Source organism: Setaria viridis, chromosome 3, assembly GCF_005286985.2.
Source record: "Setaria viridis chromosome 3, Setaria_viridis_v4.0, whole genome shotgun sequence".
Classification (NCBI taxonomy): Eukaryota; Viridiplantae; Streptophyta; class Magnoliopsida; order Poales; family Poaceae; genus Setaria; species Setaria viridis.
In genome coordinates this window covers 24,903,088-24,927,687 of record NC_048265.2, presented here as the reverse complement: position 1 = coordinate 24,927,687, position 24,600 = coordinate 24,903,088, and the positions used below count along the sequence as shown (strand labels likewise).

General features: G+C 45.6%; 3 protein-coding genes across 4 annotated transcripts; 1 reads left to right on the top strand and 2 right to left on the bottom strand.

Annotated features, from left to right (window-relative positions):
• Positions 1 to 10,584: 10,584 nt before the first annotated feature.
• On the bottom strand, positions 10,585 to 14,223 carry LOC117847090 (small ribosomal subunit protein eS7). 2 transcript variants are annotated; one of them, XM_034728247.2, is made up of 6 exons: positions 14,065 to 14,223; positions 13,163 to 13,258; positions 13,017 to 13,090; positions 12,802 to 12,925; positions 11,465 to 11,647; positions 10,585 to 10,946 (listed from the first exon to the last, which is right to left on the bottom strand). In XM_034728247.2, the coding sequence occupies exons 2-6, from the start codon at positions 13,235 to 13,237 to the stop codon at positions 10,824 to 10,826; spliced, it is 579 nt and encodes a 192-aa protein (XP_034584138.1). In that variant the 5' UTR covers positions 13,238 to 13,258; positions 14,065 to 14,223; the 3' UTR covers positions 10,585 to 10,823. The 2 variants fall into 2 exon arrangements, with proteins under 2 accessions (XP_034584138.1, XP_034584140.1); XM_034728249.2 differs by lacking the exon at positions 14,065 to 14,223 and adding an exon at positions 13,721 to 13,817.
• A 274-nt stretch (positions 14,224 to 14,497) lies between these two features.
• LOC117850518 (F-box/LRR-repeat protein At4g14096) lies at positions 14,498 to 15,851 on the top strand. The gene has a single exon (XM_072292824.1). It carries the CDS (start codon positions 14,591 to 14,593, stop codon positions 15,698 to 15,700), a length of 1,110 nt encoding a protein of 369 aa, XP_072148925.1. The 5' UTR covers positions 14,498 to 14,590; the 3' UTR covers positions 15,701 to 15,851.
• Positions 15,852 to 22,074: 6,223 nt separating this feature from the next.
• LOC117849989 (senescence-specific cysteine protease SAG39) lies at positions 22,075 to 23,877 on the bottom strand. The gene is made up of 2 exons (XM_034731751.2): positions 23,284 to 23,877; positions 22,075 to 22,911 (listed from the first exon to the last, which is right to left on the bottom strand). Exons 1-2 carry the CDS (start codon positions 23,759 to 23,761, stop codon positions 22,343 to 22,345), a joined length of 1,047 nt encoding a protein of 348 aa, XP_034587642.1. The 5' UTR covers positions 23,762 to 23,877; the 3' UTR covers positions 22,075 to 22,342.
• Between the last annotated feature and the right edge of the window lie 723 nt (positions 23,878 to 24,600).

Genomic DNA, 24,600 nt, shown 5'->3' with positions numbered 1-24,600 from the left:
CTCTTCAGAAACGAAGTCAACAGGAGTGTGCCCGTTTGACAGAAACTCTGAGGGTTCATGAAGTTGGGGCGAAGTCTTTTCCCGTGGAATGTACGGATCACACGGTTCTGCAGCAAAAACTGGAGAGCCGCTACAAGTCGCTGAACAAGAAGTATCAAGGTAAGTATTTCGCCTACTCTGAGTATGTCCAGCTGTAGTCGGCTGTGACTGAACTTGTTGTCTTGTAGAGCTCAAGAAGCAGGAGGCGGCTGTAAGGAGCCAAGTTCTCAATTGGAGAAACGCGCACGACCGAGTGGCGGATGAAGCCGACCATCTTCGGGCTGTGCTGACGGAAGCACAGGCTGCTTGCGAGCATCAGCGGAACCGAAAGATGCAAAATGGCGTGATGCTTGCCATGGCCATGGTAGCATGCAGAGATCATGCTCAGACCATGGGAAGATTTCAGGACGAACTCCAGGAGCTAACTGCAGCAGCTGATGACTTGGTGAACGCCATAGCCCCCGTGGAAGAAGGCGCAGGGCCGCAGTCACTAGTTGAGCGGTTGAAGGCTGCCCCGAGTAAAGTGGTGGGACTCTGCAAAACTGTTTGTAAACAGGTCCTTGCCATTGTGAAGTCCTACTACCCGAGGACATACTTGGCGGCAGCTGGTGATGGTGTGGCTCGCAACTGCACAGAAGAAGCTTATGCGCAGTACCTCGAGGAGGTCGAGCCGATTGCATCGAAGATGTTGGAGTTTGTCTCTCTAGAAGAGCCTTGAGCTTTAGTATGTACTCGTGTATTTGTGTCGAGTACTTTGAATGATGCTTTTGATACTTGCCCATTGGTCTTGGTGCTTTGAAGTTTGTTGTCTTCCGAAGAGTAGTTTTACTCTAGCTTGTCCGATCCAAAGCCCCGGGGTCGGCTGAGCCTGACCCTCTGGGGGAGGAGCTCCGCCTCGCCCGACGCTGAGTCCTGGGGTCGGCTAAGCCTGACCCCTTCGAGGGTGGAAACTCCACTTCGCCCAACCCCGAGGTCTGAGGTCGGGTGCGCCCGTCCCCTGAGCAGAGGGTCGGGGTAGTTCAAGCCCTCGAGATAATGGTGTGAGCGTAGGTCGCGCTTAGCTTGTAGTAGTTCCAAGTGTCGAGTAGTCGTAATGCTGTCGAGTACTCTATTTTTGAAGGTCACGAGCATACTGTACTCCTTTGTCCTTTGTGGATGCATGGGTGTACTGTGCTCTTTTGTCCTTTGTGGCATAAGTACCATCACGTGGGCAGAGTCAGGAGTCGTCAGACTCATTGATCATGGGCGCATAGTAACTCTCGGGCAGGTGGTAGTTGCATCTTTCTGCTATAAATAGAGTCAGTTGGAGAGTGAACCAAACCAAGCTGCTGAGTGTCAATGGATTGCCTTCGGTTGCTTTTGTTTGAGTGTAGGGAGCCATCAAAGAGTGCACCGGTGCTAGAAGATTCCTCGTAGATTGAGGCCACCTTCCCTCCACAGACTCCTGCGCTCGTAGGGATAGCCGCGATGCTAGAAGAATCCTCATAGGAGGTTTCGTCGCACGCCTCATCTTGCAGCTCATGATCTAGTGGAGTACGCACTGGAACTCGCGGGTGATGGGTGCTGAGTGCTGCGGTCTTTATCCCGCTCTCTGAGAGGTGGAGGTGCGGCCGTAGAGTAGATTGGCTCCACAAGGCTAGCAAAAGAGCAGCCTTGGTTCCCTCTAGGCGTGTCGTGTCGGATTCATCGTTGCCGCTGTCGAGGTAGTGGCAATGCTGGAGTTCCTGGCGTTGCCTTGGGTAGAGGACCTGGATATGGCTGCATTTTGTGCAGCTTCCTTGCGTGTGGGCCCTTCCCCTTGTGGTCGGCAGACCTGAGTGGCCTTGTGATATAGTAAAAGCCTGAGGCTTAAATGCAGCCCGCCAGTAGGCAGTTGCTTGTAGTCTTTGTGTATTCCAAGTACTTGTACTCATATGTAACCTGATGTATCCTTGTTTCAGTAAAGAAATATTGATACGGAGATTTTATACCAGGGCAATGATCCTTGTTGAGTTGATAACTCGTGTCAAAGCTGAGGTATCTTGAAGTCGATAGTCGGGTAGTTAGCCCAAGTAGTCATCGTGAGTTATTGCCTTGAAGCAGTTACTCGGATGCTGCTATGGGTAATAGCGACAAAGATGCTCTATATTCCAAGAGTTCGGTACTTGTTCCCCTGAAAGCTCTTGGAGTCTGTAAGATCCAGGTCCCGTAACCTTTGATACGATGTAAGGACCTTCCCATGGTGAATTGAGTTTATGCAACCCTGACGTGTCTTGGATACGCTTAAGGACCATATCGCCCGAGTTGAAAGATCTTTCCTTGACGTTGCGGTCGTGGTAACGCCTAAACCGTCAAGGTATCTGGCAGATTGCACTAGTGCTGCACATCTTGTTTCTTCTAGACTATCTATATCTGTTCGCCGTGTTTCTGTTGCCAATTCTTCATCGTATTGTTCAACGGATGGTGATTGCCACATGATGTCAGCGGGTAGTATGGCTTCCGAGCCATATACCAGGAAATAGGGTGATAGCCCCGTAGTCTTGCACGGTTGGGTACGTAGGCCCCACAAGGCATTGGGTAAATCTTTGAGCCATTTGCCACCTTTGGTGTTACCAACGTCATGTAGTATTTTCTTCAGGGCGTCATGTATCATGCCATTGGCACGCTCGACTTGTCCATTGGCTCACGGGTGAGCAACCGACACATAGCGGACTTCGATGCCGCTATTCTCGCAATATTCCCAAAAGTCGTGATTGTTGAAGTTTGACCCTAGGTCTGTGATAATCCTGTTCGGAAAACCGTAGCGGTGTACGATTTCGTCCAAGAAGTCGAGGACCCGATCTGCCTTGGGGCAAGTGACTGGTTTGACCTCGATCCACTTAGTGAATTTGTCAATTGCCATGAGTACCCGGTTGAATCCTCCTGGCGCAGTTGGCAATGGCCCTATCATGTCGAGCCCCTAGCAGGCAAACGGCCATGTTGGAGGTATTGTGACTAGCTTGTAAGCCGGTACATGTTACTGTTTTGTGAAGAATTGACAACCATTGCATTTCTAAACTAGTTGTTTAGCGTCGGCCAGAGCCATTGGCCAGTAGAAGCCTACTCTGAAAGCCTTGCCAACTAGTGTCCTCGAAGAGGCGTGGTTGCCACAGATTCCTCTGTGAATTTCTTCTAGGATTTCTTGGCCATCTTCTCATGTGACACACTTCATGAGTACTCCAGACGATGCACCTTTCCTGTAGAGCTTGTCTCTGACTAGAACGTAATATTTTACTCGTCGGGAGATTTGCTCAGCTTTATTTTTGTCGGATGGTAGCTGGTGATCTTTGATGTAGTCGATGAAGGGTGTCCTCCAGTCGACTTCTATCATCATGACTTCACGAGAGACGTCAGCAGTTAGGATTGCTGGCGGTGCGACTTGGTCGGATATGGACGGCTTGCGCAGTTCATGTACAAAGATTCCTGCTGGAACCTCTGTGCGAGTGGAGCCCATTTTAGATAGGACGTCGACGGCAACGTTATTGTCGCGGACGATGTGATGAAATTCCAAGCCTGAGAACTTGTTTTCCAGTTTGCGGACTTTTTTGCAGTAAGCGTCCATGTTGTCCTTGTTCCGGTCCCACTCGTCATTGACCTGGTTTAAAACGACTAGAGTGTCACCGTACACCAGTAGTCGTTTGATGCCGAGGGAGATTGCGAGGCGAAGGCCATGTAGCAGTGCTTCGTACTCGGCTTCGTTATTAGATGCTTCCCAAAATATTTGCAGCACGTACTTGATCTGGTCTCCCCTGGGGGAGATGAGTAATACGCCTGTGCCGGCTCCTTCAAGTTTGAGGGATCCGTCAAAGTACATTACCCAATGTTCTGGTCGTTCGACTGGTGTTGGAACTTGATTTTCAGTCCATTCAGCTATGAAGTTGACCAAAGCTTGGGACTTGATGGCTGTCCTTGGCTTGAAGTCCAAGGTGAGAGCTCCGAGTTCAACTGCCCATTTGGAGATTCTACTCGTGGCATCTCTGTTGTGGAGAATTTCGCCGAGTGGGAAGTCGGAGATGACTGTGATGTTGTGCTCTTGGAAGTAATGGCGCAGTTTCCGGGAGGTGAGCAGAATTGCATATAAAAGCTTTTGTATCGGTGAATACCGAGTTTTGGAGTCAGAAAGTACTTCGCTGACGAAGTAGATAGGTCGTTGGACCTTGTAAGCGTGGCCCGGTTCAGACCGTTCGACTACTATTGCCGTGCTGACGACATGAGTAGTAGTTGAAATGTATAGGAGCAAGTCTTCGTTCGGAGAGGGAGCGGTGAGCACAGGAGGCTTTGACAGGAAGTCTTTGAGCTGTGTTAGTGCCTCATCTGCTTCTTCCATCCATTTGAACTTGTCCTAGCATTTGAGAAGCTTGAAGAAGGGTAGTCCCCGTTCTCCGAGTCTCGAGATGAACTGGTTGAGAGCGGCCATGCAGCCTGTGAGTTTCTGCACATCCTTAATACTAGCTGGTGCCTGCATGTTTGTGATGCCAGATATTTTTTCCGGGTTGGCCTCAATACCGCGATGGCTAATGATGAACCCGAGTAGCTTACCGGAATGTACTCCAAAGACGCACTTAGTAGGATTGAGTTTCCATCGGAAAGCACGGAGACTAGAGAAAGTTTCCTCCAAGTCAGCAATGAGTTCCTCCCGGTTTTTTGTTTTGACAACGACGTCGTCGACATAAGCTTCGACATTGCGGTGAAGTTGCTTTTCGAAGCACATCTGTATGGCCCTTTGATAAGTTGCTCCTGCATTTTTTAGTCCGAAGGACATTGTTTTGTAGCAGAAAGCTCTGAAAGGCGTGATGAACGCTGTTTTGGCTTGATCTTCTTCTTTGAGGCTTATCTGGTGATAGCCTGAGTAGCAGTCGACAAAGCATAGCAAAGCACACCCAGCGGTGGAGTCAACCACCTGATCGATCCTGGGTAGCCCGAAAGGGTCTTTTGGGCAGTGTTTGTTGAGGTCGGTGTAGTCAACACACATTCTCCAATCGTTGTTTTTCTTACGAACGAGCACAAGATTGGCGAGCCAGTCAGGATGAAAGACTTCTTTGATGAACCTTGCCGCGAGTAGCTTGGCTAACTCTTTTTTGATTGCTTCTCGTCTGTCCTGAGCGAACCGGGTCGTTGCCATCTTGGAGTAGCTTTGGGATCGACATTGAGAGAATGCTCAATCAGTTCCTTGGGCACACCTGGCATGTCAGCCGGTTTCCAAGCGAAGATATCGTGGTTAGCCCGAAGGAAGCTGACGAGCGCGAATTCCTATTTAGGATCTAGCCCTGTTCCGATCAGGGCTGTCTTGGAAGGATCACCCATCTGGAGGTCAACTGATTTGAAGTCTTGCTCACTGCGGGTTTCACCTTTGTGGACCCCGACTTGTTTTTCGGGATTTCTAGTTCGGTTGGATGGAGCTTCTTTGAAGTTGTGAAGACTTGTTGTATGGGACTAGGTGCTTGAGTAGTCGTAGCAATTTCCACGGCTTCGGTGTCACATTCGTAGGATCGTCGTAGATCTCCTCGCAGCGTGAGTTCTCCCTTGGGGCCTGGCATTTTGAGTAGTAGGTAAACATAATGTGGTATGGCCATGAACTTGGCGAGTGCTGGCCGTCCGAGTATAGCATGGTAAGATGTCTCGAAGTCTGCGAATTCGAATCTGATGTACTCGGTACGGTAATGTTCTTTAGTTCCGAAGGTGACTGGAAGGACAACTTGTCCTAGTGGTATAGCTGCGTTTCTAGGCACGATGCCGTAGAAAGGTGAATCCGTTGGAGTAAGCATTTCGGTAACGTCGAGACACATCTTCCTCAATGTCTTGGCAAAAATAACGTTGAGTCCGCTTCCGCCGTAGATGAGTACTTTGGTTAACTTTGAGCCTGCCACAACTGAATCCAGGACAAGTGGGAAACGGCCTGGTTCTGAGAATTTGGTCCATTGATCTTTTCTGCTGAAAGAAATTGGAACTTCTGACCATTTTAACGGTGTAGGATCCGTTGGTTCGATGGCCATGATCTTCTTGAGTACGAGTTTGTTGGCTCGCTTGGATGCAGTGCCTGGGATACCGCCGAAAATGACGTTGACGGTTTTTGAGGCTGTCTGGAAGTCGCCTTCTTCGTCTTCATCGTTGCGGGCTTTGTTCTTACCCTTATCTCTTTTCTTGGTGTACTCTTCAGGTGGTGGTGGTGCGGGTAAGTCTTGCATGACTCGGCGCATGCTGTAGCAGTCTATCGCCGAGTGCTTGCTAGTCGGGTGCCATGGGCACTGCTTTTTGAGTAGTTCAGTGAAAGTTGCCTCTTCATCATTTTTGTGGAGTTCCTTTTTCCTGGAGTTGGTCATGGCGGCAACAGTGTTGTCGGGCTTCCTTTTGCGATTGTGATTACTCGAATAATTGTTCCGAGCATCATTATGCCGAGTTCTATCTTGGTCGTTATTATGGTTGTTGTCGCGTCCACGATTACGGTGGGAGCCGAACCGTTCTCACTCTTTGTCTTCCTCATCCGCCCACTGCTGCACCATGACTTTGAGTTGTTTGACATCAGCTGGTCGTCGACGACCGAAGTCTTGGTATGTTCGTCGATCGTAGAGTCCATTCTGGAAGCACTCAATGACGTCTATTTCGGAGATATCAACTATGGTAGCCTTCTTTTCGAAGAATCGTCGCAGATAATCGCGTAGGGTTTCGCCGTCCTTTTGCTTAATTTGGCTTAAGTCAATCTTGTTGCCTGGTCTAGCCATGGAGCCGACGAAGTTGTTGGTGAAAGCCTTTGTCAAGTCTGCCCAGGAGTCAATGGACTTGGGCTTGAGCGACTCAAGCCAAGTCAACGGTGCGGGTTCCATGCATATGGGAAAGTGAATAACTTTGGTATCATTATTGCCCCCGGCTGCTTGGATGGCTAGCGAGTAGCATCGTAGCCATTGGATTAGGTCTTGTTTGCCATCGTACTTGGTGATTCCAGTTGGCTTGAACTTTTCGGGTAATTTTGTTTTCATTACTCGGTTTGTGAAAGCAGGAAAATGGTTGTAGTTGTTAACTTCTCGTTCGCGCCGACTGTTGAGAATTTCTCGCAGATCGATGAAGTTGGACATTTCGTGGTTCTTCTGAGTAGGGAGGATGCTTTTAACCGAGTTGGTGCAGCTGACCTCACCAACATCCTTATGTCGAGCAGGGGCCTTATGCTTGCTTGGACCTTGGCTGTGTTGCCGAGGTTGGTTGACTGTGTTGTCGTTTCTTGGGGTGGTGTTATTGTCTGCAGCTCCCCCGCTACCTTCTTGATGAGCTGTGATACGAGGAACAGATGGGATTGGCGATTCTTTGTCGAGTAACTTGTAAGCTTGCTCCGCGAATTGTGCGATCAGTCCATTGCCGCGCTGCACGAGTTGAGCTGTGGCTGCGTTATCCTTATCCTGAGGCATCAAAGTTATAAAAAGGTTGATTGAGGCGATAGCCGCGAGTGGAGTATTGTGCTCCTGAGCCTGGACTGCGTTGAAAGCCCTTTCAAGATTTGTAATGGGAATGTTTGTAGCCATCGACTGTCGTCGCTCGGCTCGAGTAGCGTTGCGCGTCCTTCTTTGGTTGCGCTGCTCGGAGGTTTCATCGTGAGGGGCGTTAGCTGTAGACTCATCTTCGGAGATGTTGTCGATTTGTGCTAATCGCCTGGGGGTTCTGTTCTGGCTGGTACCCCGGTTGTTATTCTGAGTAACAAGTATCTCCCTGTCCGGGTAGTAGCTCCCGAAGCTTGGTGTTGCGATTTCTATGAAACTTTCCTCGCAGTTGTAAGTGAGTGGAACACCTTCTTGATATGGGAGGTTGTCTATATGGGCGACAAGGCGCGAGTCGTAGTCGCGGTCAAGAAGATATGGTCGCAATCCCGGCCAGTGGACGAATCTGCCTTGTGATGTTCAAGTTATTACCAATCCTTGGGCTGGACCAGATAATGGTATCTCTGGTGAATAGGATGAGTCGGAGTCGACGTCTTCGTCATGCCCGAGTTCGAATTGGGTTCGAGCAAGAAAACCTTGGTGGACTTTGGTTGCGTTGCGAAGTCCGTGCGGGAACCGTTTTGAAATCGAGACCGACTCGGGCACTGGCTGGAATCGACTAATCCGATGCGAGTCCGACTCCAAGTTCCGGGGTCGGTTGAGCCCGACCCTTTGGGGGGTGAACTCCGCCTCGCCCGACCCTAAGCCTTGGGGTCGGGTATGCCTGACCCTTGAGCAGAGGGTTGGAGTAGCCTGAGGCGAAGTTGAGTCCGACGCGTAGTCAAACTCGAATTCGTCGATTTTGAAATCTTGATTTTTTCTGATCAGATTTTCTAGTTCCTTCTCCTGAGCGTCGACGATCTGGCGCCGGAACGAACCCGAGCCGTCCGCGACACAAAACCAAGATCCGAAAACGAAGGTGGCGCCGGCTTCGATGAAGAAAATGGGCCTGATGATGATCTTTGCCATTGAGTTCGCGCTAAGAAACTCGACAAATTCCCCTACCTGGCGCGCCAGCTGTCGGTGTTTTAGACCGGCAACCCGCCTAGGGGGTACCCTAGGTGGTCTTTTATGCGGTAAGGATCGTCGAGAATCAAGGAATCAATGGTGACGCAAGGAACACGATTTAGACAGGTTCAGGCCACTAGATCACGTAAAATCCTACGTCCTGTGTGTTGGTTTGTATTTGGTGAACTGGAGTTGTTTTTGAGAGGGTCCCTACCCGCCCTTATATACACAGGAGGGCAGGGTTACAAGTCTGAGTCCTAGTCGGGTACTATTACAGGGTTCTACTCGGTAAGGCCCGAGTAGTTTTCCATAAACATACTTGACTAGTCCGAGTAGGATACGCCCATCCTTGTTCTGATCATGTCCGAGTATGCCCCACGGTGGGCCGTTCAAGGTCTACTCGTGGGCCTGGGGTGTATGCCCGACAAGTCCGGCGTGGAATCGGCATGGCTGGACGGGGTCGCTGAAGGGTAGTCCGGCGGTGAAGCGACGGTGCTCGATGGGGTTGCTGGGGCGTAATTCGGCGAGGTGGTACGGCTGGACAGTGTCGACGGGCTGTATTCTGATGGAGTCGATGCTGCGTATTCTAGCGAAGGAGCAAATCTCGATCTCGGTGTCGACGGGCTGTACTCCGGCGGGGTCGACGGCGTGTAGTCTGGTGAGGGGGCAGAGCTCGACGACGGTGTCGCCGGTGTGTACTCCGATGGTGTAGCTGGGGTGTACTCCGAGGGCATCACCGGCGTGTAATCCGCAGCTGAAGAGGCGCCGCTCGATGGGGTCGCCGGCGTGTACTCCGGCGATGCGGCGTGGCGCAGAGGAGACGCCGCTAGGAGGCAGTGATTCAAAGATGAGGACAGACAGGGACAGGCAGCATCTGCATCGCTCGCCCGCTCCAGGAACCTGGATCCTCCCAATCGAGGCCCGCCGCGCCCGCTTCACGCTGCCCGCCGAGGAAAAGGCGTCGCCGCCGCTAGACGCCACGCGCTTGCGGGTCACTGCCTCCGCGGCCATGACAAGCAACTGAACCTAACAGATCCGGCGAGGGATTCGATCGCCGAGGGGTTCGGAGAGAGAGCAGCGGCGAATGATGAGTCTGGAGTGTGAAGGGGGAGAGCTGGAGAGGAGTTGCCGCCGGAGAGGAGGTGAGGGGAGAGATTATGGCACGATGGGGGCGGCGGCAGGCAGCAAGGCCCATGTCCGAGTCTCGCTCGTCAAGGTTAGTGTGGCACCTACGCGCGCCCCGCTTCCGACTTTCCGAGTCCGACTTGACTAGGCGTCGCGTCTTGGTCTTGTCGTTGCGCTTGCGCGTTCGTCTCGTAGTTGATCATTTCGAAATCTCATGATTTTATATATAAGCATTCGGTATACTTATTAGTTGTAGCAAAAGTGTATACCTAGGGGTATTTGGATCTTTAATCCGGACTAAAATTCATATCACATCGAATATTCAGAGACTAATTAGGAGAATTAAACATGAGTTAATTATAAAACTAATTACACAGATGGAGGCTAATTCACAAGATGAATCTATTAAGCCTAATTAATCCATCAGTAGCACATGTTTACTGTAGCATCACATTGTCAAATCATAGACTAATTAGACTTAATAGATTCGTCTCGCAAATTAGTCTCCATCTGTGCAATTAGTTTTGTAATTAACCTATATTTAATACTCCTAATCAGTATCTAAACATTTGATGTGATAGGAATTTTAAGAGGAACTAAAGAAACAAACAAACCCTTGTTACTTTCCTTTTGTGGTTGTAGCAAAAGGTCGATCTGAGAGCCCTATACATGCTGGCTTGCAATGGCTTCATCGCAGACGCCTTCTTTTGCTGAAACTGATCTTCAGGCATCATTTGGGTTTGCTACAAAAACTAAACTCCCTACTGTGTCGAATACAGACTGATCCCCAGATTTAAACTTCTTTTCCTTATTTTCTTGACATGCTTTGCGCTCCCCCTACTGATTCTGATGCTACAAAATTTGTCGGGGTAAAAAAAAACACCAGTAGGCAGAAAAAAATAAGTTATGAACTGATGCTCAAGCCGGCACATGTCAAAATTCTTCTTTTTATCTGCAGATAGATCATGCTTATCGCAAAACAGTACACATAACTAGAACTGCAATGCAAAGCATTTGTACAATCCAAGACAGCTTTAAGAAGAAACGAGATTGGCATATTCCTGGATGCTGAACACTATTTCACGCATGGAACATATGGTAATCTCCGTTGCAGATAGACGAAACTGGGTCAAGTGGCAAACTAGGCACCTGCCGAAAGGCCAAGCAACCTCAAGCGCTCTCAGCCACGGGGTAGTCAAACACAACCTCCTTCCCACAAAGCCTCCGGTAGACTGTGCTGAAAGTGTCGAGCTTGTACTCAGTGTTGGTTCGCTCCTTTGGATCCAGGAAGACCTGTCACACCAAAGATGTGTATCATCAGTGTTGTTGAATTTGGAAAGAAAGCATAAAGACCATGAATGGTCCTTTTCAAGATATGACCAATGTAACACCATTGCATTCTGTATGCAGATGCACAGATTGATTCAAAAGCATCACAATAAACAAATGACAAATGACAAATGATTTTATTATAGGCAAACAACTGAAGTGAAGTACTAATTTCAAAGAATCAAATCGAAGAATTGAAACAAATCCACCCTTAGTGTTTCTAAAGGGAAAGATGCTTAAGACACATCTAATATATTTTGAGGGTAATGCTGTGTTTCTATCTTTTCATTTACAAGGAAGGAACAATTGCTATAAATTGCACTGCCAACTAGAAAACAGAATACAAGAACATGCGAACTTAAGACAAACTAATTGCATATCCAGCTCGAAAACAGAAAGAGAGCAAGATGCCATATTTACAAATTACAACTACAGATATACTGAATGAGCAGCTGTGTTTCTATGATTCATATCAAACATACCTTCATGACTTTTGCACCATCCAAGTGGTATCTAACACGCTTTCCAACAATCTCAGCTGGGTACACAACATCTTCCAAAATGCCATCATGAACAGTGGTAAGAGTGCGGCTACGGGGACGGACAACAGCTGAGCCCTTCTTTGGGGGCCTCACAATTCTTCTAGTCGCAATGAGAACAACATCCTAAATCAAATTAGCACAGAGTAAAAATGAAGTCATGACAGCTGATCAAGCATTAACAGGAAATATAACAATACAACTGTAAAAAGTAATCATTCTCAATCATTTATAATGCTACATACCAACTTGAAGCCTAAGGATTAGTAGAAACTCTGGACTAAATAAATAAAAACATCTCTTAAAAACTAGCAAGGTGCTAAATAAAATAAAATGCCCTTCAGGTTCAGTTCCTACAAATGCCCATAATACAATAAACAAGGTTTCAAATAAATATGCATGCCTAATCACTCACCAAAGGTCATGTTTTAGAACAAAATACATGCTTGATGTATTTTGAAAAAATAAAACAATTTTACTCAATTCCCAGTATCTATTATCAGGGAAATCCTATACACGTTGAGTAATACAGATACAAATGTGCTCACTATGTCCAAAATATGACTTAATTGCAGAAGAGCTACAGATGATCTATCATACGTGGAAAAAAACCCAGCAAACTAACCAAGCACTAGTGTCCCAGACTGCACAGGTCTGAGTAAATTTTATCCATCTACATTTCAAATACAGTCATTTTTCTAGTCAACATGTTCATTATGAGGATAATGTAAATTGAGTACCGTTTTCTATCTTCCACAAGGAAGGTGTACAGCCAATCAACTAAAAGTTACTATTCCCACCAATTGCCTTTACGGTAGATCTTCTCAACTTTTCTCTAAATATAAGTCATAAAGCTTTTAGACACATTTTCTCTCTCTTTTTCACACCTTACGCCCTTGCTGAATGAATGCTATCACTGTCATAAATAAATAAAGTATCTTTTCCTACAAGGGAATAACTGTAGGGTAACAAACTCATTTTCATCTATGTCCTTGATTCATGCATCCAAGTCTAAAACTCACAAGTTTAAATCTAGGAGTAATAGCTCTCTTTAGAGGAAGACTCATATATGTTAAGCAGTTTGTTGTTAAAGCTACAACAACCAACACTCAACACAAACAAGCAGCTTGTCACTTGTCAGATTTGTTTCCAATAGTTTTGAGCAATCCAGTTCTCAGGACAAGAGCTTTAAAAATATTGAAGCTACTGGGCATAGCACATATGACATATGCTTCAAGAAGTATATTATGTAAATGCAAAACTGTAGATCATTTTCGCACCTTCCCACTGAACTTCTTCTCAAGCTCCCGAATAAGCCTCACATGAATCTTCTTGTAAGACTTTTGAAGCATGTATGGGACATGGATGATAACAGCCTTCCTGTTGCCAGGCACGTCCATCTGCCTGCACAAAACAATGAAAAGAATTTATTCAAATTAGATTACACCAAATGCACCCAAAGTTCAAAAACATAAGCAAGGCAGAAGATACACACACTGCTCCATTGATGTAAAGGTCCTTCAAGTCACTCTTAAGCTCCTGATTCCCATTCTCGAGGTCAAAGAATGCCTGCAGCACGGAAAATTAGACTCTAGAATTTCAAAGAGTAAACAGACAACTGAGCAATTCAAAGGGTCTAACCTGGGCAACTGTGTCCTCAAACTCAGTTGGCTCTACACCCTTGTCCTTCTGGATCTTCCTCCTTGCCGTAAACATCTTCTCTAGCTTGAGCTGACACTAAAGTTCAACCAAAGTTAACCTCTGAACCAAAAGAGCTTTGAAGGCATTTATCAACTATGAAATTGTCCTCTTATCAAAATACACATCACGTTGTAACTCTTCAGAAAATACTAGCCTGCATAAATTACTGATTGATGAATTAAACATTCAAATAGCAGCAAACACATGTTTTTGCAGCTCTACTTTGACAATTACAAATGATCCAAAAGTAAGGAGAACGATTTTGAGCCACTATCATCCTAAAAATCTACATGTGATCAAATGAATTCCTCAAAATTATTAAACAGTATTACCATAAATGAATGTAGCATCCATAGAAACGAAATGCACCCTACTGTCAACAATTGCAAATGATCCAAAGTAAGGAAAAAGACTTTGAGCCACTATCATCCTAAAAAATATAAAACGGTATTAACATAAATGGAATCACCATGCAGTAAGATCAGCCACCTATCTCACCAAAAGCTGCAGAATTGTGTAATGTAGCACGTCAGCTAATTCCACATGCCGAATTGTTTTTCAGTTTCTTTCTTTGACAAGCTACAGGTATCTAGGGAGCAGTCAGCCAGTCAGTCATATTCATTCAGATTCCAGCAATATTTATGAATCCTTCATGCAACTCGGCTAAATCAGAGTCCGGGGGCTGAAACAAATACGGGCAGGAAACCATCTACCTAAACCAACCTGATAAGTGATAACGCACATCTGCGCTACAAGCTACCAAGAAAATAGGGGAAAAAACAGAGCAAGTTGATCTAGATGGTGACATTCCAACTATCGATAGACGGGAATCTGGACTGTACCTCGGCGGCTTCACGCGAGACGGCGGTGAGAGCAGGGGCAGAGGCGCCGCGCAGAATGGCGGCGGTAGGCGGGCAACAAGAGGAGATGAGAGGGCAGGGTAGGGTTCTCTGGGACGGCCTCTACCGCTTACGGTCGTGGGCAATCCTTTCTTGGGCCTTTTCAAATTCCGAGCCCAGCCCGTTTCGTGATGAACTGATGGTACGCCTACGCGATTACATCTCTCGTCTAGCTACAAAACAGTACTGTTATTTCGTTGGCGTCCGTTTGGCATTCTTCCTTCTTTAAGGTGATCATTAATTTCACGTTAATATCACCAATTAATTTCGTATACTCCTAGATGTGAATTGGTTGTCAAAGACTCTAATCCCATGGCGTTACCCGCTAAGTATGGGCTGACCGAATGAACACGAGCTCCACCGCCTCTTCATCTCCTTCACCCACCCGCGTTGAAGCCACCGCCCTCCGGCGGCCAGGTGAGCTGGTAGGCGAGGCTTCCGTCCTCCTCCCCTTCACCGCTTTACTCTGATGATCGCCTCTTGCCAAAATCCGCAGCGTCGGCTCGACGCCCGCCGCCTGTTCGACGGGATGCCTCGTGGGAAAAAGGCCAAGAGCACGGCGCCCACGGCGCCGGCACCGGCGCCGGCTGGTATAGACGCTCTGCCGGACGGCGTCCTCGAGCACATCCTAGGCTTCCTGCCGTCGCCAGAGGCCGTTCGTACGTGCGTGCTGGCCCGGCGCTGGCGTCACCTCTGGCGTAACGCCACGGGCCTGCGCGTCTCGTGCCTCGCCGGCGGCAGCGAGGGGGACTCCGGAGAAGGGCCGCCGTCCCCGAAGCGGATCCGGGACTTCTTGGAACGTATCCTGCTCCTCAGAGGGCAGGCTCCCCTCGAGACGTTCGAGCTCAGGTTCTGTACCTTCGACGGCGACGGCGACGACACGAGCTGCCTCAGCCGCTGGGTCCAGCACGCCGTGGAGTGCAAGGTTCGGACGCTCAGGCTCGAAAACATCTGGGTCGACGGCTTTGAGCTGGAGGACCGCCCCCTTGTGTCCCAGCTCCTGACGAGGCTGCAGCTCGAGGGCCTGGACTTGAAGAATACTTTCTGCGACTTCTCGGGGTGCCCATCGTTGGAGCATCTAGTGATTGAGTCCTGCGAGTTTTGGGATGCCTATAAGGTCTCATCAGAGTCCCTGAAACACTTATGCATGACAAGCTGCATTTTCAGCAAAGTCTCCAGCACTGTTATTCATGCCCCGAGTCTTGTTTCACTGAGGCTGGATGGCCATTTGTACAGGGCTCCTGTTCTTGAGATCATGCCGTCGTTACAAGGGGCATTTGTTAGAGCCATCCACGAGAATTTGGACTCTGGGTATTGTGATGATTACTCTGGGGATTGTGATGGTGAGGATTGCTACTCTTGTTATGGTGCTGTGGATTGCAACTACAAGTGTATGCTTCTGGAAGGTTTATCAGAAGCTGAGAATTTGGCATTGATATCTGAATCCAAAGTGGTATGCATACACTTTTGGCTTCAACAGTACACCTTTATATTTTCGCATTATTTCTGTTGCAGTATCTCTATCCAGTTATTTGCTTCCGTGCACTCATTGAGGTTCTCTACAATTGGAGTTCTTTAATCATTTCATATTTCACACTGAGTATCGATTGATCCTTCTGGTTTCTGCCTGCACTTGTCCGGTTTATCTACGAAAGGGATTTGAAATGGTGCCCTATATTCAGCAGGCTGAAGACTTTGATACTCAATGACTGCTGGTGTGTGGCACCTGACTTCCCTGCACTGACTTGCATTCTCAAGCATTCACCTATTCTGGAGAAGCTCACTCTTCATCTTTTCTCCAAGGTGTGTATATATTTTTTTTGTTGAAAGTGGATGGTGCTGCCTTGTTGAAGCAATTGTACACTATTGATTGATCTTGGTAAAATGCTTATGTTTTCTACAGGGACCTAAACATAAATTGGAAATGATAGGAAGGTACAATCCAACTGATAGAACAGCTGCAATATAAAAACACCTTAAGGAAATCGAAATCAAATGTGAAGTGGTTGATGAGAAAGTTCGCAAAGTTCTCAAGTTTCTTTGTACATTTAACATATGTAAGCAAACTGGTGACAGTACACTCTTGATGCGTTCTGTATCTCTGAAATTTACCTTCTATTGTGGGGATGGAAACAAAGACTGAATAAGCTCATAAGTTTGTTAGAAAGAAGATTAAATTTTTCTAGTGTCAAATTAATTGATAAATGCTGCTGTTGTGGGACTGGGGACAAAAGGGAGCACAATCTAATCCATTGTATTCCCTGTATTGTCCAGGAAGTTGAGGTTTAATCTTGACTTGATTGATAGTTGGAATAGTTGACTTGTTGATTAGTTCTGAACACTAGCACTAATATCTGAATTGAGTTATTCTGAGCAACTATTTTTTTTACCAACAATTCTAAGCAACTATAATAAGCTGCTGGTAACTAGCAACCAGTGGGAGCTGAAATTTCTGTTTCTGCATGAAGGTAACTAGGAAGCCAACTTATTATTCAAATAATAAGTTGGCTTGCTAGTTACCTTTATGCAGAATCAGAAATTCCTGCATCTACAAGATATAAGCAGGAATATAATAGCTTGCCTTGTCAAGTACTAGTTCTATCCGTTACTTGTTTTCCGGTGCTCGCTATATATGAGCAGGTAAATGACCTTGGTGACCAAATGGCAATAATCATGCTTGTCTGTAAAATCCAATTGTATGCATTTATTAGCCACTTTTCTTCATACGTTTCTTCTTTCTGTGGTTATATAAACAATAGTGTTGTATCCTAACTTTGTTTTCAAATGCTCTTTTTGTTCCTAAGGAGTTCATACAACTTCTTTATCAATTTCCTTCATGATTTTATTTTATTGTCCCACTTCTTTCAGTTTTATATGCTTAGCAATTGCTTATATATTGCTAATTACTTACAAGCTTAATTTTCATAGAGTTAGAAAGCTGTACTCATTTTCATGGTAACTCATTTTTCATTTTCCTTCTTTCTAATGCTTTCTCATTACTGAAAAGAAAATACATATTAGTTATTTCCCATTGAAACCCTTCAAGAAGTTTAATTATAACATGTTTACGTCGCACTGTTCATGATGTACTGTAGCACCAGCACAAGGATAGTTATTTTACTTTTAGTTCAATTCTTCCTTATAGATATTTTTTATCAGTTAGATATATTCATAGTTCTAAAATATTTTTCTTGTGTCCAAGTTGAGTCATCCCTCTAAAAGGGAATGATTTTGTATTTTATGTAACTGAGTTTTCTTTTATGTATAGTGTTTGTAACCCAACTGTGCCTTTTGATTATTTTACAGGTTTCATTTTCAAGTAGGCGTGAGAATTAAATTCACTCTGTCGGTGGATCTACCATCTCTCGGCTATTCAGAAAGAAGGCTAAAATTTGACAAGTTTGTTGTCTTTAATTTGTTCATGCGTATATTATTCTTGTGTGATTATTGTCGATAATGGTCATTGGAAGGTCTATTGAGAAATTACAATGTTCTGGTCGGTCATGGTTTATTAAGCAATGCTTCTTGTATCGCTCTTATGGTTCGCGTGGATTTACTGCTCGAGCTCGCTTTTACTGGTTTATGTGCTTCTTTTTTTCTTAGAGCACTAGTAGGCCTGTTTGGAACGAAAGAATTGAAAACAGAGGAATGGAAAAAAAATGTAGGGATTGGATGAGGGTGTAGTAGTAAAACAGAGGATTGGAAAAATGCAGGAATTGATAGAAAGAGTGTTCGGAGCCTAGGAACTATAGTACCATTAATAAGAAACACACGCTAGCGATAAAAGATATTAGCTTTTAATAATATATTAGTTAACATTATTGTTTTTTAACCAGCTGCATGTACACGGTTGAAAGGACCTTTGATGACGTCTAGAGGGGGTGAATAGAAGAATCTGAGGTTTTACAGAAAGAAACTTACATCAATAATTTAAGGAAACTTCGGAGATTTTTCGGATTCTTCGCAATTTGCGAAGATTCTGTGGAAATTTACGGAGTATCTGGAGATAATGAAAAACTCACAACGCGCCCATGCAGAACTCAACCAAAAGTAGATCGATGAATTACCATATATCATTGAGTTGGTACCAAGATATTTCACTAGATACTTGTAGCTCAAACCTTCTCAAATGATACATAAAGATGAAACCTAGAGATGAGCTAGCACAAGCAACAACTAGCGAAATCAACAAATCAAGCACAAGACACATAAGGATTTGTTTATCGAGGTTCGGATTCCTTCACCGAGGATTCCTACGTCTCCATTGGGTGCTTCCAATGAAGCCAGGTCGCTCTCAACTCTTTCCCCACTTCACTTCTTGATTGCTTCCCTTGCGGAGGTGAAGTCGAAGCCTTCACAAACACCCCGCAGCACAACACAAGCTTGGGTGCTCACCGGGCGACGCCTAGCCGTCTAGGAGGCTTGACCTCCAAGAGTAACAAACATCACAAAGATTTCTTGCTATGAACTCAAGTGCTCAAGGAAGGATTTGCTCTCTTTCACTCAATCTTTCAAATCCTCAACCCAAATCTCTTCTCTTCTCAAATCTCTTACAATCCTAGAGATAGGAGGGCTCAAAAGGGCTGTGGAGATGTGTTTTCGTGTGGGGAACCAGCAGCAACAAATGGAAGGGGGTGAGGGGTATAAATACCCATCCTCAAAAACTAGTTGTTAGGCTGTTAAGTTCCGGAATCTCTGGAAAAACCTCCGGAAACTCCGGAACCCCAAAACTAGCCGTTAGGTTCAAAAAGTTCTGAAAACTTCGCAAAATTCTCCGAAATCTCCGTAGGATTCTCCGAAATTTCCGCAGGTCCACTAGACAGCACAAGACACCTCAGGGAAAAGGCCATAACTTTTTATTCCGGACTCCAAATTCGATGATCTTGGACTCTACGGAAAGCTTATTTAGAGGGGTATCCATTTCCAATGAAAACAAGCTCCAAGACCACTCAGTGCAAGTGTTGTGATAAGTGTTTTTCTCATGTTAGCACTTGAAAGGTTAGGTTTGAGCACCGAGACATAAGCGAAGTTATCCACGTTACATCCCTCTTGATAGTACGGCATTACCTATACTCAAGATCAAAGAATAAACACAATATCAACCACTTGAGCTTGAATATCTTCACCATGCCGCTTTTCATCAAAATCACACTTTGAGAGGTTTCCTAGTATTTCTTTCTCTCTTTCTTGAGCATTATCCTCCTTGAGCTAGTGACTTGATGTTCCTCGATATATATGATCAATAATCAACTTGACATACTCAAGTCACCTCAATTCTTATGATCCAACAATAATTTAATGCTTTGCAATGCTTCACTTTTCATGGCTTGATTGGTTCCTCGAAGTTCACCTAAGCACTAGCTTCTTCACCCTAGCAAAGATCCCAGGGCTCAAGCTATCGCTTGACCAAACTTTGGTTAGTTCCTCGTTGCTAATTACTTGCTTGACTTCTTCCTCCAATCATGCCACTTTGAATTTAACTTTGCTTTGACATCAACGATGAATACCCATTTGAAATCCATATCTTTGAATACTTGAACTTGATTCATACTTGAATATTGTTCTTATACCAACATTATGTCCTTGAAATACTAAGTACTTAGTCAAATATATTCTTTCTTGATAATAAGGAATACCATCCATGTGACCAAGCAACCTATCATTTAAATTCCATTCAATTCACCATTGCTCTTGATCACTTATATTATTGTTGTAATCTTGATCAATCCTCATGCAATTTTCAACTTTCTTTGATTATACAAGCAAACAACCAATGTGACCATATAATTTCACTTCCATCTTTGTCTCTGTCACTCAATTCAATCTTTGCTTGTCATTTCTTTACTTTTGCATGCTTGTATGACATGAGCTTGATTTTGTCATTTCTAATAAAAATTTACCAAAGCTCAACAAGCTTATTAGTTCTTGAATTGCTTTTGTCATTCAATCACCAAAACCCACGAGGGCCTAGACACTCTTTCAACGGTCTGGCTTGCCATCTCGTGGGCCTATGGTTCCTGAGTCTTTTTTTTCTTTTTACATAGCATTGTATCTTTATCCCTTCGTTTGTTCTCATCTAGTCATTCTCGTCTCGTAGCTCTGTCCCATTGCTCCCTCATCTCTCTCGTCTTGCGAAAGCTATGGACTATTTAGATCGGAGCTGGCTAGCTAGGGAGGTTAACGCTCGGGGCTAGGGAGCCGCGGTGGCCGGCTGCTCCAGAAGGCCGCGCATGCTGGTGCCATGCCACGGCGGCTGGCCGGACTGCTTGGGAGTTGTTTCTGGTGGGAGGACGGCGGCTCCAACACCGGCGACCCATTTCACATGAAAGGATGAGCTGCGGCAGTGCGATTTCTGAGGAGAGGTGAGATTCTAGAAGAGGAAGGTGTAGGCAGATCAAGCAGCAGGCAGGGCGCGATGAGGTCAACCTCATCGAAGGCTCCGACCCCCTACAACTCTCGGGTACTGTCCATATTTTTCTAGTACAGATAACAAATTTTGGATTTTAAAATATCTACAAGCCGGTACTGTCCATATCTATAACAATGGTACTGTCCATATGTATACAAATGTATACAAATCAAACCAAGTTAGTTACCTAATTCCAGTTACCCAATGTATACAAATCAAACCAAGTTACCTAATGTAGCAAATTTCATTGACAAGTTTCAAATCAAATCAAAACAAAACAAATCAGAACTGAAAAAAAATACCTTGCAGTCGGCGGGGGATCTCCTCCTGACATGGTTGGATGGCGGCCGTCGACGGGGCGTTGATGGGGGTGGCCATTGGCGGGGCTCGGGAGACACGGTCGGCGGGGCTAGGCGGCGGGCCTCAAGCGCCACCGGTGTGGGTGGCGGCGGCCGTGCTCTGGCGAAGAATTGAGGGGTCGGGCGTTGGAGGAAACAGGCGCGGGACGGAGAAAAACAGGCGCGGGGGAGTCTCGGAGGAAAAGAATGAACCATTTTTTTGTAACCAGTGGCATACCCACCAACTCCACGAGGAGTTTCGAAAGAGGTGGTTTTGGAGCTGCAAAAGAGGTGCTTCAAAACTCCACCCCCATTTGCACTATAGCTCCATGAAGTTGGCAGCTCCATGGAGGTTTAGAGTTGGGGTGTTTGGCTGGAATTTTTGCTGGAGTTGCTGAAGTTATGGAGTGGAGCCATGCTAAACAGGTCCTTAAACTCTGATTAGCCTACTCGTTAGCTCTCCTTCACGCGCGCACAAAAATTTCGGGATTGGAGTGGATGTTTTGTTTCCTCCATTTCACATAGGAAAGGAAGCCGTTTCGGAGGAAAGAAAAAACTCATTCCTGCATTCCAAACACAAGATGACGTAAGCAAAATACAGGAATCTCGTTCCTTTGAAATTCCTTTGAAAAAATTCCATTCCAAACAGGTCCTTACAGTGCATCGTTCCTTGCTGGTTGCTTCCTAATTCTTCGAGTGTGTTACGTAGTGGAATGAGTGCAGAGATATAGCTGGATAGAATCCATAACTTGACAATATTGTTGCATTGAAAGAAGGTAGGTGATGATATGTCGATTGTAGATCGATGATGCATAGCCTACTTAGCATTGGTGGTGCCATGATAGATAGTACGTCTATGTCTAGTAGTTGAGACAAGGTACGAATATAGAGGTTTGTGTTTTACAGGCATAAGTACAATTCTATTATTGAGATGATGTTAGATGGATTGAACCCTGAATCCTAAACACAGTGGTTTACAACAAATTCTGCAGTTACAAGATTACATTTTATTCTAAATCTTAAACCCTACCTTCAATGTGAATCACGGATGACGATGTGAGCCACACCATGTCGTGTCTAGCCCACCTATAGTCCTCTAAATTAGAAGCCAAATGTAATGACGATGATGCAAAACTGTGTTTTAATTGCACTAATTTGTACTAGCTATACTTGAGAGCTATACTTGAATGTAACAAAACTTTCATATTTGCAGAAAGGCAGAGGTGTCATCACATCACTTTACAAGAGCTCTCATATACTCTCTTGATTCGTTATTACACACTTACAAGGTTACATGTGTATAAAGAAACTATAAGTTCGAAAAAATGTCATAAATATTATACTTCAAGTGTTGTATAATGTTCTGCTTTAGGTTTCCTTTTACATTTTAGATATAAATACGTGTCCGCATGCTTTATTCCTTAATCTTTCTTATGCATGCCATCGATCATGTATGCAGATTATGTCTGTCATTTTAGTAGCTGGCCACCGGGTAGGAGGCTTGCTGGGCAACACCACAGGCGCCAGTGCCCCTCTCGAGCCTCATGTATCCTCCTTCACCCCAGTTCTGCCCCCACTGGTTTTTGAGCAGCCAGTACTGGCTCCCATCCTCCGCCGTGCCATACCCAACCGCCGTCACCGCATGGTTCAAGTTGTTGCCGCAGCTTTCTCCGGTCATTATTCCACCATTGTAGAACTGGAAGTTGTGCGCGTCGACAGCCACAGATACAGGCTGGTTGGCAACGGCCGTGGCGAGCGCATCCTCGTTGTTGCTGGGCACGTCCTGGTAGCTGCTGATCGTGACCGTGGGCTGGACGGACTGGCACATGCCCTGTGCAGCGGTGTATGGATAGGTGTCCTCAGTGGTAAGGCCACCGTTGTTGATGATGTACTGGAAGGCTTTGTCCATTGAGCCGCCGTTGCAGCCGTTGTTTCCGGTGGAGCAATCAAGCACCTGCTGCTCCGACAGCGAGATCAGATTGCCGGTCGTGATCTGATGGATGCCCTCCACCGCTGCAACCGCAGAAAACGCCCAGCAAGAACCTGCAAAGTTTAAAGGTTTTAGTCTCGATCATCACAAATTTTGCTGTTATAATGTGGTCATTCAAGAACGATGAATGTACGTCCCAAAATATAAAATATAGATATGTTTAGTTTTTTCAAAAGTCAAATCTTTTTAACTTTGACCTGCAATACCTTAAAAAAAATTTATTTCAAATAAAAAGATTACATATTATAATAGTTGATTTCATGATAAATCTACTGATGCATTTTTTATACTATTAGTCTTTATGATTATTTCCCTATTCGCAGTTAAATTTGAAAATATTTGACTTGGAAAAAGACTAAACATCGCTATATTGTGGGACGGAGGAAGTACTACTTCGTATGCATATATAGATATTGAATAATTACCACATGTGCCCTGGTTCTTGACACCGGTGACTGCACCTTGCTTCCTCCAGTCAACCGCCTGCTGGTCATCTGACAGTGTAAAGTTCTCGTACTTGAAACCAGGCATCTTCTTGGCCACGGTAGGCACTGGCTTGAAGCCAGTGTAAATGGCCAGGAACTCATCGTTGGTCATGTCGGCGAACTTGTTTACCGCCAAGCGATACTTCTTACCACCTATGGCATTGGACCTGTCAACAAAAGCGGCATTCTCCTTGAATACCTGGAACCGGTGCACCTTCTCTGCCTCGTCGTTGTAGGTGCGGCCGTGCTCCGCCATCCACTTATGGTGCCTCGCCTTCATGGCCTCCTCGCTGTAGCCACCAGCCGACATGTCTCGGGCCTCGACCTCGACGAAGATGTGGCCCATCATGGTGATGACAGCAAGAAGCATCAAGGCGGCCGTGATGCGGGGCTTGTTGCCACCAATGTTGGAGGCCATGGTTGTTATTGTTCACAGTGTACCTGGCTATATTCCGAATTGCGGATATGTGTGCTCGATGTAGTATGTGTTGTGGGAAGCTAGCTACTGTATTGTTGGTGTGCTGTTGAAGGGCAGGACGCCGAGGGTTTATATAGAGGGCTTGGAACTGAACTGAGCTGAACAATTCCGTCCGGTCAGTAGGACTAACTTATACGTCAGTTCAAGTCGGTGTCAACCGTCAAAGGTCTTCAAATTGAAGCTGGTTTGGAAGTTGCATATCCTTCCATTCCATCTAACGTATACGTCGTGTTATGTTTGGCATCAGCTGTTGTGAAGAGTATGAACTTTGGGGTAGCTGCCTTAGCAGAAACTAAAATCTAGAAGGCCCATTCCACACTTATGCATGGTTCGTTCCACATTGGAGTGCGCACTACATTGATTAGCAGCTGATGAAAATACCTTGGATCGTCCTACACGCTAGCAAGTGGATCTACCCCGGCCAAACTGCATCGACAAACATAGACGACTTGCAATTAATTTTCAAAGATTTTATTTCCACTGTTTTCGATACTTCTGCAACTGATTGTTAGGTTGTCGTTGGCAACAATACAGCGGTCTAGGTCCATGGATATCGTTGTCTGATTTCGGCCGGAGGACGGCAGTGATAGATAGCAACTAGGGTTGTTTTATTGTGGATACCGTTAGATACTGTGGATTGTTCAAATAAAAAAGATACTCTACATCCATTTGAATTTCTCAAAACTTTGAAACGTGTATGAATATGCAAGCTAGCGTTGTAGGAGCAAGAATAGACTCGAATGATTGTAACTTTAAGTGAGTGATGATGTACAGGAAAA